This window comes from Stegostoma tigrinum, chromosome 13 (assembly GCF_030684315.1).
Source record: "Stegostoma tigrinum isolate sSteTig4 chromosome 13, sSteTig4.hap1, whole genome shotgun sequence".
Lineage (NCBI taxonomy): Eukaryota > Metazoa > Chordata > Chondrichthyes > Orectolobiformes > Stegostomatidae > Stegostoma > Stegostoma tigrinum.
Window position 1 is genome coordinate 70370602 of NC_081366.1, and position 13075 is coordinate 70383676.

General features: G+C 39.7%; 1 protein-coding gene across 3 annotated transcripts in view; it reads left to right on the plus strand.

Moving 5' to 3' along the window:
- The window catches only part of clint1a (clathrin interactor 1a), a 162792-nt gene that overhangs the window by 136921 nt on the left and 12796 nt on the right, over positions 1–13075 (plus strand). For all 3 annotated transcript variants that reach the window (XM_048543311.2, XM_048543312.2, XM_059650770.1), the window contains exons 9-10: positions 1255–1335; positions 12071–12330. In XM_048543311.2, the coding sequence (XP_048399268.1) occupies positions 1255–1335; positions 12071–12330 (341 nt within the window). The remainder of the gene's footprint in view (positions 1–1254; positions 1336–12070; positions 12331–13075) is intronic.

Here is a 13075-nt window from a genome sequence, read left to right on the forward strand (position 1 = left end):
TGCTAGCACAAGGAGACCTATTCCCTGAGCCCCGCAGCAGTCCAAATTATTTAAAATAGAAGCATCTTAAACCACTTATTATAGTCAGACAGGTAAATAAGCGAGCCTTGTAAAAACAAAACAATTTGGTATTAAGAGTCTTGATTGTTTAAGAGGGCCCTCTTGTGGCCCAGTGGTAGTGTCAGTACCCCTGGACCTGCAGGCCTCAGTTCAAGTGCCACCTGCCCCAGAGGCGTGTAATAATATCTGAACAGCTGATTAGAAAATTAGTTTGGTTGATTAGTGCCACTGTTAGTGGGAGAGCAGAGTTTAGTTAGTTAATAGACGTACGAGTTTTTTTTTCCTAGCAAAGGGGCTGAGTTTATTTTCTGAATATATCAATGAATCATATGTAAGTAATATCTGAACATGATCAGAAAAGTAGGAATACATTTACATTCCCACATACTAGGGTCCAGTGGGGCAATTGTTTCAGAATGCAGTGAATGTCAGGAACAGGCTGCCAGAGGTACTGGTGGAGGAGAGTACAGTTTCATCATTTAAGAAACATTTAGACAGGTACGTGGATGGGATAGCTATGGACGGATATGGACCAAACGCAGCCAATAGGACTAGTCTAAATTGTGAAAACTGGGTGACATGAGCAAGTTGGGTTGAAGGGCTTGTTTTCATGCTGTAGACCTCTGACTGTACAGCAACACTGTAAGACCCCTGAGTGATTCTCTTAAGATCATTGCTATTCTAGATGCATATGTAGATTAATTTGTTTTTTTTTAATTACTCTGTTACTTTAAACAGACGATTACTGAAGAATTATTTGAGGCCTATGTTGTGTTACTAGTCTGCAAGCTGCAATTCACAATGGCCAAAACCCATACAAAAGACTGGTTAGGATGTGATACTCCAGGCATCATGTGAAGGAGTGCTTCGACATCTGTGTGGAACTGCACTTCTGGCTGGTAAATTGAGTGCTTTGAGAGCATGGAAAGAGCGCAACTCAGTCTTTTTTTTTGAAATGAAAATCCTCTTGCTTTAAGTGACTAAATGTCATTCTCCATGTACTGTGGCAAACAAGTTATGTATACTTGCTTGCTCAAATAGCAATTGCTTACTTCCAAAATTAGATTGGGTCCTGAGTGAGAAAGACACACAACAAATGACCACCATATAATTCACCACAGTACTAAATCTTTCCTTTTGCTTTGTGACTTTGATTAATCAATCTTAAAACGATATTCTTCTTTTGCCTTGTAGGTGGGACATCGGAACAATTTGGAGGGTTTGCAGCCTTCACCTCAGCAGGGACAGCGCAGAGCAGTTTCCCTTTGGCATCAGGTATTTTATTACTTTCCCAATCACATCTGACTTTTCAGATTTCTTTTTCTACAGGCTTCAATTACAGCTCCATTTGCTTATTAGAAACTAAGATAATTACAGGAATTTGCTCCTCTGGTATATAGGAACATATGTTGGAACTGTACTAGTGTTTAAAAGTAATTGGACATATACATATGAGAAACTTTGGACTCCGGGAACATTCCAGAGTGTGAAATCCACCAAATAGTAAAGAGGTCTTTATTGAAGGAGAAAAAGGGTTTTATTTACAAAGAATTGATTTAAATCATTTTCTGTTTACCAACCCCCCCCCCCCCGCTTAAAAATTTAATTCTGTACTGTCAGTTCCAAAATCCAGCTAACTGATCAGTAGCTAAACTCTCCTTCAACTCTCCCTGCATATCCATTATACAAAATAACAATGGAGCTTGGCTGTGTTATAGAATGTAGCACTAGATGTTACTGAAAATGTTTAAAGCTGTAAGCTTTTAAGAGCTGCTAATATTTGATACTAAATCATTTGATTTTCTTACTTTATTCTTGGGTCTTTAATCCCTTGAAATAATTTGATCTCCAATAACAGCCTGTTAAAATTCAGGGCTCCACAATATCCTTGTCACAATTTATCAAGTCTTCAAATAACGCATAGTGAAGCATTTGAGCTGGATGACTGTTATAAAGCTTAAAGATTTTAAACAAAAAGCATGATTTGTCATTTTATATAGCCAGTGTACCATATACAAGGTATGTTGTAGCAAAACTTCATGCCTCGCTTAACATCACCTTCCAAATCCATGACATGTACCTACTAAGAAGGGCGAGGGGAGCAGATGCATTTGAATGCCACGACATACAATTTTTCCTCCAAACAGTGGACTGTTCTGAGCTGGAACCATATGGCTGTTCCTTCTAGGTGGGTCAAAATCCTAAAATTCCCTTCATAGCACGCTGTGTACTGACACTTCATGGAGTTTGCAGTGATTCAAGAAGGCAATTTGCCACTACCATCTTTGGTAATTAGGGATGGGCAATAAATGCTTCCCTAGCCATGAACCCTGCAGCCCAATGGTATCAATGTGGACTTCACAAGCTTCAAAATCTCCCCTCCACCTACCGCATCCCAAAACCTGCCCAGCCGCTCCCCGCCTCCCTAACCTGTCCTTCCTCCAACCCATCCCCTCCTCCCACCTCAAGCCCCACCCCATTTCCTACCTACTAACCTCATCCTGCCCCCTCGATCTGTCCGTCCTCCGTGGACTGACCTATATCCTCCCTAGCTCCCCACCTACGCTCACCTTTACTGGCTCTATCCCTGCCTCTTTGACCTGTCTGTCTCCTCTCCACCTATCTTCTCCTCTACCCATCATCTGTCTGCCTCCCCCCTCTCCCTATTTATTTCAGAATCCCCTTACCCTCACCCCATTTCTGAAGAAGGGTCTAGGTCCAAAAGAAGGGTCTAGCTCCTCTGATGCTGCTTGGCCTGCTGTGTTCATCCAGCTCCACACTTTGTTATCTCAGATTTTCCAGTATCTGCTGTTCCTACTATTTTTGCCATAGCTGTTGAATAGTTTAAGAATATCCCTCTTTTATAAAACGAAACAATACCTTTTCAGAAAAATCATTTAGGAATGAGATTGCAGTTATTTATTCACTTTTTTGTGAAACAATTTCATGGTAAAACAAATGTTGCAAAGTTATGTCTCCAAATTCTGATATGAATATGGAAAGCAACAATGTGGTGTATAACTGTTCTTTTGCTTCACTAACCGCAGGAGGCTCCATCAGAGCACAAAATTTCAGGTTCAAGTGTTATATCAGCCAAAGTTTTAAAATGCGCTGTTCCAGCCAACCCAGTCAGCCTTTTATCAAATAGAAATTGAGATTTTCATGTCTTAAGAATATGAATGTTCCTGCTGTGTTCTCAGAATTGACCATAGAAATGTAAACTGAACATTTGGTGTTACTGATCGAAATTTACTCTGAATCTCAGTCTTCAAACAACAGCGGACTGTTGTGTTTTTCCAACCATGCCTTTGCTTTGCCTAGTATGATACTGTTGCTTATGAATTTCTCAGTTAGGCTGCTGTGAAGGTGGATCTTATTGTTTCATTTTATTAGTGCCAGAGTGAAAAAGACAAAGAAAATAAGCCCCTGGACTAGTACAGGGCTCGGTGCTACCCCAGTGCTGTTTAGTGCATACAAATGACCTGTCAAGAAACAGACCTCTCGAGCTCATCTATGCTGATGTTGCCTGTTGTACCACACAAGCTCCAACTTTCTGCACCCTGGACCGCATCTTTAACAAACCTTTACTTCAGTTTTGCAATGAAAATTTCAGCTAGTTTTTGGTCTGAAATTTTTAAAGCACTGATGTAACAAATGACATCTTTCAGCATATACCCCAAATAAAGTAAATTGCTTAACGTGAAAGTGTGACGGCATTTTGCACATAACAAAGTTCCATGAACAACAACATTCACTGTATTAACCTGTTTTACTGATATTGGCTAAGGAAGAAATGTTGGGCAGACACTAACTTGGAAACTTATACAGCCATGAAAAAGTGGCATTGCCACAATTTTTCAACTGACTTCAAAGAAAGTATTTCCAACTGGACAGCACTTGCTTAGTGCTGTGTAAGTGATGCTATCTCTGTTAGATATTTTCAGGAAGTATTGTATTTTGTTTGGATCTGTACTAGAACATGTTTGTCCATGTGTTTTCTATCAAAGATTCCATATTTTTCCAACTTTCTCTAGATGTTTTCTCTCCCCTCTAACTGCTCATTCTTCTCAGGCTACGAACCTGTGGGTGGGCCCTGAAATCCCTCCTTGCATATGATCCAAGTAGGTGTTTATCCCTTTAAATCTAGTCGGCAAGTTGTTTGACCATATGAAACAGTGAGGCCATAACTAAATTTAGCTTGCATTGATTGTGAATGTCCAACAGTAGTCACAGGACAATGGTTATGAAGCTGGTCTGAATTTTCTTCTCAACTTAATGGCTTTAAAAGAAACAGACCTGTATCTGCATAGCACTCTCTTGACCATGGGACATTTCTAACCTCATGACAGCCAATAAAATACATTTGAATGTAGGTACTGTAGGAAATGCAGCAGCTGAATTTCACCCAGTAAATTCTGTAATGATAATGTAATCTTAATGTTGATCATGGAATAAAAATTGATTCGGACACTATGAATAACTCACCATTTCTTCAAAATAGTTATGTGCAATCCTGTATTCCAACTAAGTGAACAGATGGGGCCTGGATTTAATGTCTCATATGGAGGATGATGCTGTGATTGCATTGCTCCCTCAGTATCCTACAGGAGTGTCAGCCTTGATTTTTGTGATCAGCTTTGGGCACAAAAGCCAATTGTTAAATGTTGGAGTTGTTACCAGTTACCTTATCAAAAAGGGATGGAATCAGGATTCATTTTGGTGATTTGCTCTACATGTCAGTTGCTGAATGCAGGAATAATTTCTAGAATTTTTGTTGTTGGAGTTAAAATCTTTAGGTGAATTACTGCACATAACCAATAATCTGGCTCATCATGCATTTCTCTTTACTGTTACTGTGTTCATTGAGATTTTCACTGAGTTAAAATTTTAGTTTCATCAAAAAAAATGTTCTAATGGAAACTGGGTGTTATGGTAAATTACTTTAAGAAATAATCTCGGGAGGCTCGAGTTACAAGTTAATATTCATGTATTGAGCCAACATTGGGAGAATCTATCCAAGAAAAGATTCAAACTCGGTGAAGACTCATCACATATAAATATGTATCAGTCATTAGAATTCCAAAATGGTCTGTATTAGACAAACACCTTGTTGCTCACACATTTCAAAGTTATCTCACCAATCCCTATCCTCAAGTGCTGACCTATCTCCTCCCTGGAGCCCGTGCTTCATTCCCACCCTAGGCACAAAAATGGCGTTTAGTTATCCTTGATGTGGTACAGGATCATCCTTACATTCCATTCCATTCCATGCCATTCCAAAATAAGTCTTTTTGGTCAATGCTGGTTCAATTATCAAGACATTTTCACAGAAGTCGTCTGTCTGCTGCGTCAGCATCTAAATGTGTTTGCACATTTTAAGTATATTTTTAACCTAACTACTTTTCAAATAAATTAAAAATTAATCTTAAGAATTATATGACTTTTACTTTTGAAGTTAACTACAACACATTACCTCATTCTCATCCCAGCTGGAAAACATTCTGGGTTTACAAGTTGTCTCGTGTCATACCCAAAATGCCCACAAAGGTAGAAAAATATTTCATGTTACTGTTCCACAGACTGCAACTTGGAGCACAAGTGCCAAAAGGACGGGGTTTGACTCTGTGAATATTCAAAGCATTGTAGTACGTCATTTGCGCTTGTAAAAGATTGTAATAAATATAAATACCAAAGTGATCTAGTGTTAGGCTTCCAGTTCTTTTTGACATTAGATTATAGTCCTGCATCTCACTTAGAAGTAGTATTTCTGTATATAGCCCAGCTAAGCAGAGCCGAGCAGCATGCATTGAAAGATTAATGAACCTAGCATTATTTAGAAGTGATAAGTCTGACTTTTAAAGATATGGGTAACTGATCAAATTCAGCCTCAAATAAAAACCCTATCACAGCAGTCTGGAGGTGGTTTTAGTTGATCAAATTAATGGGGAGGGGAATCGAGGGATGTGTGTGATAATCGTCTCCCGCACTCCCCATCCAATTTGAACATGGATGAAAGTGGATTTAAAGGTCCATGAATACTCTTGCATACTGTGCTTGTCAGTACTTAATAGTCCAGTTCTGAGAATATTTAAAATATGTAATTAGTACTCCGGAAGTTGATTTACATGTGCTCGTTGTATCCATTTATGTGTATATACTTCTAAATGCTACTTGATGCAGAAACCTGTAATAGGTTTATATAACCTAAATGTTTTTAAGGTCTCATAACTATTCAAAATGATTAATCTGGGTTGAATGTTATTTCTAGAGGGACTGTAAGTGTTATAAAAGGATTAATCAAATTTGAAAAATGATTTCTAGAGGGACTGAAATTGTTCAGTGATGATTAATCTTCTTTGAGAAATGATTTCCGAAGGGGCTATTACCGTTGCTGTACTGTTTCTAAATTAATATAAGCAAAGACAGCTCAAAACTGACTTGTATTTCCTACTAGTCAGGGTTGAGAGTCTCAACCCAGTGAAATGCGGACATTTGATAACTATAGTTTCATTATCATTGTGAGAAAGGAGTATCCAGTTTTATTTTTCTCCTCTGCAAATCTTTTTCTTCTGTCCTCTGTCCTTCCAAATTAGGCCAAATGGGCAAGAGGTAATGCTCATTTCTGCTAGCTGTGTTGGGACATTGTAATTGTTAACAGTCCTCTGGGTCATGATTGAGTGTGGCAAAAGAATGGGTCAAATTTTCTGGTCCCTAAGATTTAGCAAATGGATTGATAGCCAAAGATGTGTTGGGCCCTTGTAGAAGACCAGATGTGGAGGCCAATGTATCAATTACTGGGCATTTTTAAATTTCCAGGTAAGTGACAGTGATACCAAGTCATACTTCGTGATGGGAAATGAAGACCCCTACCGCTTCCCCCCCCACCCCAAGAATAATTTCTGTGCCCTTCTCACCCTTAGTAAAGCATCACCACATATCACAGTCCTATTGACAGTTAATTTCTACTGGTTCGCAGGTGACTTTGACTTTAACACAAGTATTTTAAATTTTGAAGGCTTTGAAATGGAAAAGACGATTGGCCCTGCATGGAGAGTTAGCAATCGATATGAATTAGTCATGGAGATATCTGATTATAGTCATACCAAGAGATTGGGACTTCAGCCAGCATTAAATAAAATGTGCATGAAGGACACCCAACATTTGCAACCTTTCCTCCATAGATGACGTGATTCATCCCTGGCACCATTCTTGTCAGCTGCTTCCCTCCCTCCCACTGTCCTAATCACATTCTTCCTAAAGAGTGTCTGTACATGACTCTACACGACTGCAACTGAGGTCTAACCAGTGTCTTATAAATTCTTCATAACGTCCCTGTTCTTGTACTGTCTGCTCTGTTAATGAAGCCTAGAATTTTGTATGCTTTATTAACAGCTCTGCAACTGTCCTGCAACTTTAATGATTTGCACATAAAAATGGCCCATTCTCTAGGCTGTTGACTGGAATGTGGTCCCATTCTTTTTTTTTTCCCTCAACAAACTACTTTTTGCTTGAGTCACCCACATTCAAATGTGATTAAATAGCATGTCAAGCAGAAGTTTTTTTAATGGATCTGTGAAAATGTTTTGCCACAGGATGTGATTAAAGCAAAAAAAGTTTTTAAAGGCACTTGAAGTAGTGTCAAACCTGGCCTGTAGAGAGAATCCTCCATCAATGAGCTAGTGCAGGCACAGTAGGAGGCAGTAGTATAGTGGTATTGTTAATGGGTCAGTAACCCAGAGACCCAGAAAATGGATCTTGGTTTACATCTGACTAAAGCAAGAACTACGAGTCTAAGACTAGGTACAGGAAAAGATCCATGGCAAGCTCAGCCCTGTTGACCTTATAGCCCTAAGGGCACCTTACTAATATCTGGGGATTGTGCAAAGTTAGTAGAGCAGTCTTACAGCCTACTAAAGCACAAGACACTATCCCAGGCACTAATACCATCATCACCATGCCTGGGAATGTCCTGTTCTATTGGCAGGACAGATCCAACTGAGATGCCAGTACAGTAGTATACAGTTAGGAAGGAGTTTCTATGAGCCCTCAATGTTGATTCAGGTCAAACGTGGCTAAGGAAACCTGATTCAACACCATTTGGAGGATTCATTGTGAGTGACAATGGCATAGAATGTTTTCTCTGGGGGATTTCAGTGTCCATCAAGATTGGCTTGGGACCGTCATTGAAGTCTAAGCTGCAAAAGCCTTTATGCACGAAGCTGTATAATTGGGTCTGCACCAGGTAGTGATGGTATCAGGTGAGAGAGAAGAACATACCTGACCTCTTCCTTACCAATCTCCATGTCAGATACATCTGTCATAGAGCTATTAAGCACAGAAACAGACTGTTTGTTTGGTCCAACTTGTCCGAACGATCAGGCATCCCACTCTGACCCAGTCCCTTTTTCCAGCATTTGGTGCCATCCTATTCATGTACCCATCAAAATGCCTTTTAAATGTTGTAATTGTACCAGCCTCCTCCACTTCCTCTGGCAGCTCATTCCATACGCTTACCATCTCTGCCTGGAACAAGTTGCCCCCAGCTCTTTTTTTAAACCCTTCCCCTCTCACCTTAAATTTATGCTTTCTCATTTTGTTCTTCCCCTATCTTAAGAAAAAATGTTATTCCTCCTATCCATGCCCCTCACAATTTTATAAACCTCTGTAAGATCACCCCTCAGTCTCCACCATTCCTGGGGAAAAAGCCCATTCCTGTTCAGCCTCCCCATAGAACTCAAGCCCTCCAGTCCCAGCAGCACTCTTGTAAATATTTTCTGCATCTGTTCAAGTTCAACAGCTTCCTTCTTATAAAAAGGCAACCCATGAAATATTGGTAGGAGTGACCGCCCCACAGTCCTTATGGAGACAAAAATCCCATCTTCATTCACATAGAGCATGATAGAGGACATCCTTAATGAAACCATACTGAATGAAATAGACTTCGAGTAGACCGCGCAGCAAGAATTGCATAAGGTGCTGTCGGCTAAAAATAACAGTCTGAAACCTTGTGGTTTGGTGTATTGCCCACTCTACCATTACCATCAAGCAAGCATATCGATCCTGTTTCAATGAAAAGTACTGGAATATGTGCCAGGAGCAGAACTGGACACACTTTAAAAATAAGGACACACTTAAAAGAACTTGGTGAAGTCACAACACTGAACTGCATGCATACCGAGCACCATAAGCAGCAAGTAATGGACTAAACGTTTCCATAAGCAATCTAAGGCTCTGCAGACCTGGCGTATCCAGTCATGAATGGTGGAGGTTCCACAAATATCCCCCTCTGTAATAATGGGGAAACCCAGCACATCAGTGCCAAAGATAAGGCTGAAGCTAGCCAGCAACATACACATCCCACAAATGAATAGGAGAAATAAAACACAACAATCTTCATGCAGGAGTGCCAAGTGGATGATATATCGTGGCTTGCTCTGAAAGTCTCCAATATCACCAAAGCCAGACTTCAGCCAACTTGATCCACTCCATGTGAGAAGTGGCTAGGCCCTTATAATATTCTGATAATAGTACTGAGACTTGTGTCCCAGAACTAGCCATGCCCCTAGCCAAGTGTTCCTATACAGTCATAGCACTGGTATCTACCAGCAGTGTGGAAAATTACGCAGTTATTGTCCTGTCCACAAAAAGCATGACAAAACTAATCCAGCCATTTGCCATCCCACAAGACTACTCTCGATCATCGTCAAAATTGTGGAACATATTATTGGCTGTACAATGAAATGACATATAGTCAGCAACAACCCGCTCGCTGATGCTCAGTTGTTTCTGGCAGGACCTCTCGGCTCCTGATTTTCATTGCAGCCTTGGTCTAGACAGTGAACGTGCATTATTTGATATAGTGTGGCATTGTACAGCCCTAGGAAACTGATATCTCTCCTGGCCAACACCAGATCTCCCACAAAGGATGCTGGTTGGAGATCAGTCATCCTGGTGCAAATACATCTCTGGAGGAAATCCTGAATTTGTCTGTCTGGGAATGTCTGAGAGCTGGTAGGATTTGAACCTGGGCCTCCAAGCTTATGGGCAGAGACACTACCACCATGACACACAGTCCCAGTTCCTCAAGGTAGATATTTTACTCAACCTATTTAGATATGTTATGACAATTCTACATCGGAGATAGTGGCACCACTGCTGCACCACAAGAGCAGACCACCCAGTTCCTCAGGGTAGTGTTCCAGACTCAACAATCTTTCAGATGCTGAAACAGCCCATGTCTAAATGCAGAATGTGAGAGGATATCACGATGCTTGGGTACATGAGTGGTAAATAATATGCAAGCCCACAAAGCAGGCAGGCAATGAACATCTCCAATTAGAAACAATCCAACTTTCACTCCTTTACAATCAGTGGCGTTACCATTGCTGAATCCCCCCTATCAACATCCAGGGTGATATCAGTGACTGTAAACTGAACTGGGACTAGCTTTATGAATTCTACAGCTGGAAGTGCATTTAAACACTGGGTTTACTGAACCAAGCGGCTCATCTTGTATCCACACAAGAGTCACCACACTTTATTCCTGGAAGAGTTGTACTGCACCAGGCACAGAAAATGATGGTGCAATTGAAATAATAGGAAATGTTACAGATAATGGCATTTTTGGTTGAGGCTTCCTCCTTTAAGACCATGGTGGGTAATTGGAATTTAGAAGAGATTCCACTTCCTTTTCCATATTGATGAAATAATTCAAATGTTTAGTTCATGTGAAGATCCTTGCGTGTCTGTTTCCTACTAGGGGTTCAGATTCATGTAAGAATATGCCATTAGGAAATTATGATGGATAGCAGGTGCTGGTTTTCATTTTTGATGTATTTACTTTTTGTCCCCTTAACCATTCACCAATTTAGCAAAAGCTAAGGTGTGCTTTTTCTGCAGCTGTTAATAATTGAACAGTAGTTTAACCTGCTGTTTCATGATAAAGTCTTGGGATCTAAAGCAAAAAAACTCTCAAAAGCTACAACTGTGTATTTTTTTAAGCACAAGTTAGTTGTAGTTATTTGAAATTAGATGCGTCGGTTTGCTACTTTGCTGACAGTCTTGATGAACCCTGTGAGTTGTATGTAAATCAAACCCTTAGGGTCAGCTAGTTCTGTTTGTCGATGTTGCAGAGACATTAACTGCCTGTGTAATAATATTAATAGTAATAATTTGTGTATTGTAATGTTAATCCTCAGCCCATTCAAAATACAATTTTACATGTGCAATGTTTGTATATTTTCTTTGCTTGTTGTCAGTTTTTCCTCCTATTCCCTTGTACTCCCATTTATTAATCATATTAACTTCAAAATTTGTGATTATATAGCACTACTAGCATATAACTCCAGTATTTCTGCCCACTTTATATATACTGCAAATTATTTTCGTTGTACCTGTTATTACAGGGGCAGCTTGGCAGCTATCCTTTGCAAAGCAATTACTGCCAAATAGAAAAGAGATGGCTAACCAGTCATCATCAGTTCTTGGTGCTGCTTGAGAAAGAAATTCTAGGACATGACAAAAGCTCACTGCTGTTGATATATTGCCGCAAGATTTTTAATTTCCAAGGATAGTTGGATAGGACTAGAGTTTGAATGTCTCATTTGAAGAATAATACTTCTGGCAAGTGTGAAATTTGCACACTTTTGCAGTGAATGGTCAACAGAACAAAGCAAGAAAATGTAACTGTTTCCACACCGTTTCTTACATCTAATATGACAGCAAATAGAAGTTATTGACTGTTGAAATGAAGAAATAGCTTTCCCAGTTATTTGCTGCATCCCAAATTTGAGGGAGGGAAAATTAACTTTTTACCTTGGAGTTACAATTTACAACTTTTCTAAATGTCATTTAATACAGTCTTGTTGCATTGACATCATGCTGAAGTTGAAGAAATATGCAAGTGGAGAAAGGATGGTCATATAAGATGTAATCTTGTAAATAAGACCTGAGCATGTCTCATCTGCTTTGCTGCACTTCCAAGGTAACTGCTCATTCCATTCACCTGCAGGTACACCAAGTGGGAATTCTGATTTTGGTGACTGGAGTGCCTTCAGCCAAGCCCATTCCAACCAGCCTGTCATGTCGAGTGGAGGGGACCTCTACAACAATATGCAGCCTGTCCAAGCTCCTGCACCTGCCACAGATCTGTTTGATCTAATGCCTGGTTTTCAGTCAACCATGACCTCATCCCAGAGCATGAACTTTGCTATGTCAGCTTCCAACACCATTTCTACCACTGGTACCAGCATGCCCTTATCTAGATCCCAGGTGAGTGCAAGTTTGTGACCAGAAGTTTGTAATATATATAGATTAGACTTCAAATGCCCAGTCCCAATTATTGAATATGAAATATCTCAGACTTTAGTTTAGGAATGTGTTGGCCGCCACCTCTGCTTGAAGTGATGTCATTTGGATTCAGAGAAGTGCAATTTTGGGTGAGTTATGTTCTGAGTTGAGAAATTCCAGATACTTAAAAGACAGGAAAAATAAAGGAGTGATATCAAGTGAAAACTAGAAATGCTGAAAACGAGTGATCTCTGGAAGAAAATATTTTGTGTCCGTACACTTAATGACACGTGAGATGGGACATTTAGCAGGTTCTGATTTACAACTAGGTGGTGAGCATCTTGAGTTGTATATTGACTCCAGCTGAAGCACTTGAGTTTGTGAACAAGTAATTGTGAGCAGAGTGTATTGCTCAAGCACGTGATCAGCTCAGGTGTATAAATATCCTGTGTAGCTTTAATAAAATCAATACAACATTGTATTGTTGTTAGATTCCCATTCAACATTGTACAATATTAGAACTGTCATGCCATTTCTAGTATGCCGTTTAGTGATTAATGAAGATAGCATGAAATACTGTAAAGTATACAAAGTTAAAATAGTCCTTCGTTCGTTGTGTTGTTTGATAGAATAGTCACTTAGCATTGAATTCTGCAGCGACATTTCCTTTATTAAAACCATAACATAGATAATTATCCATCTGTACCCTCAGTGGGAAAGTTAGGTT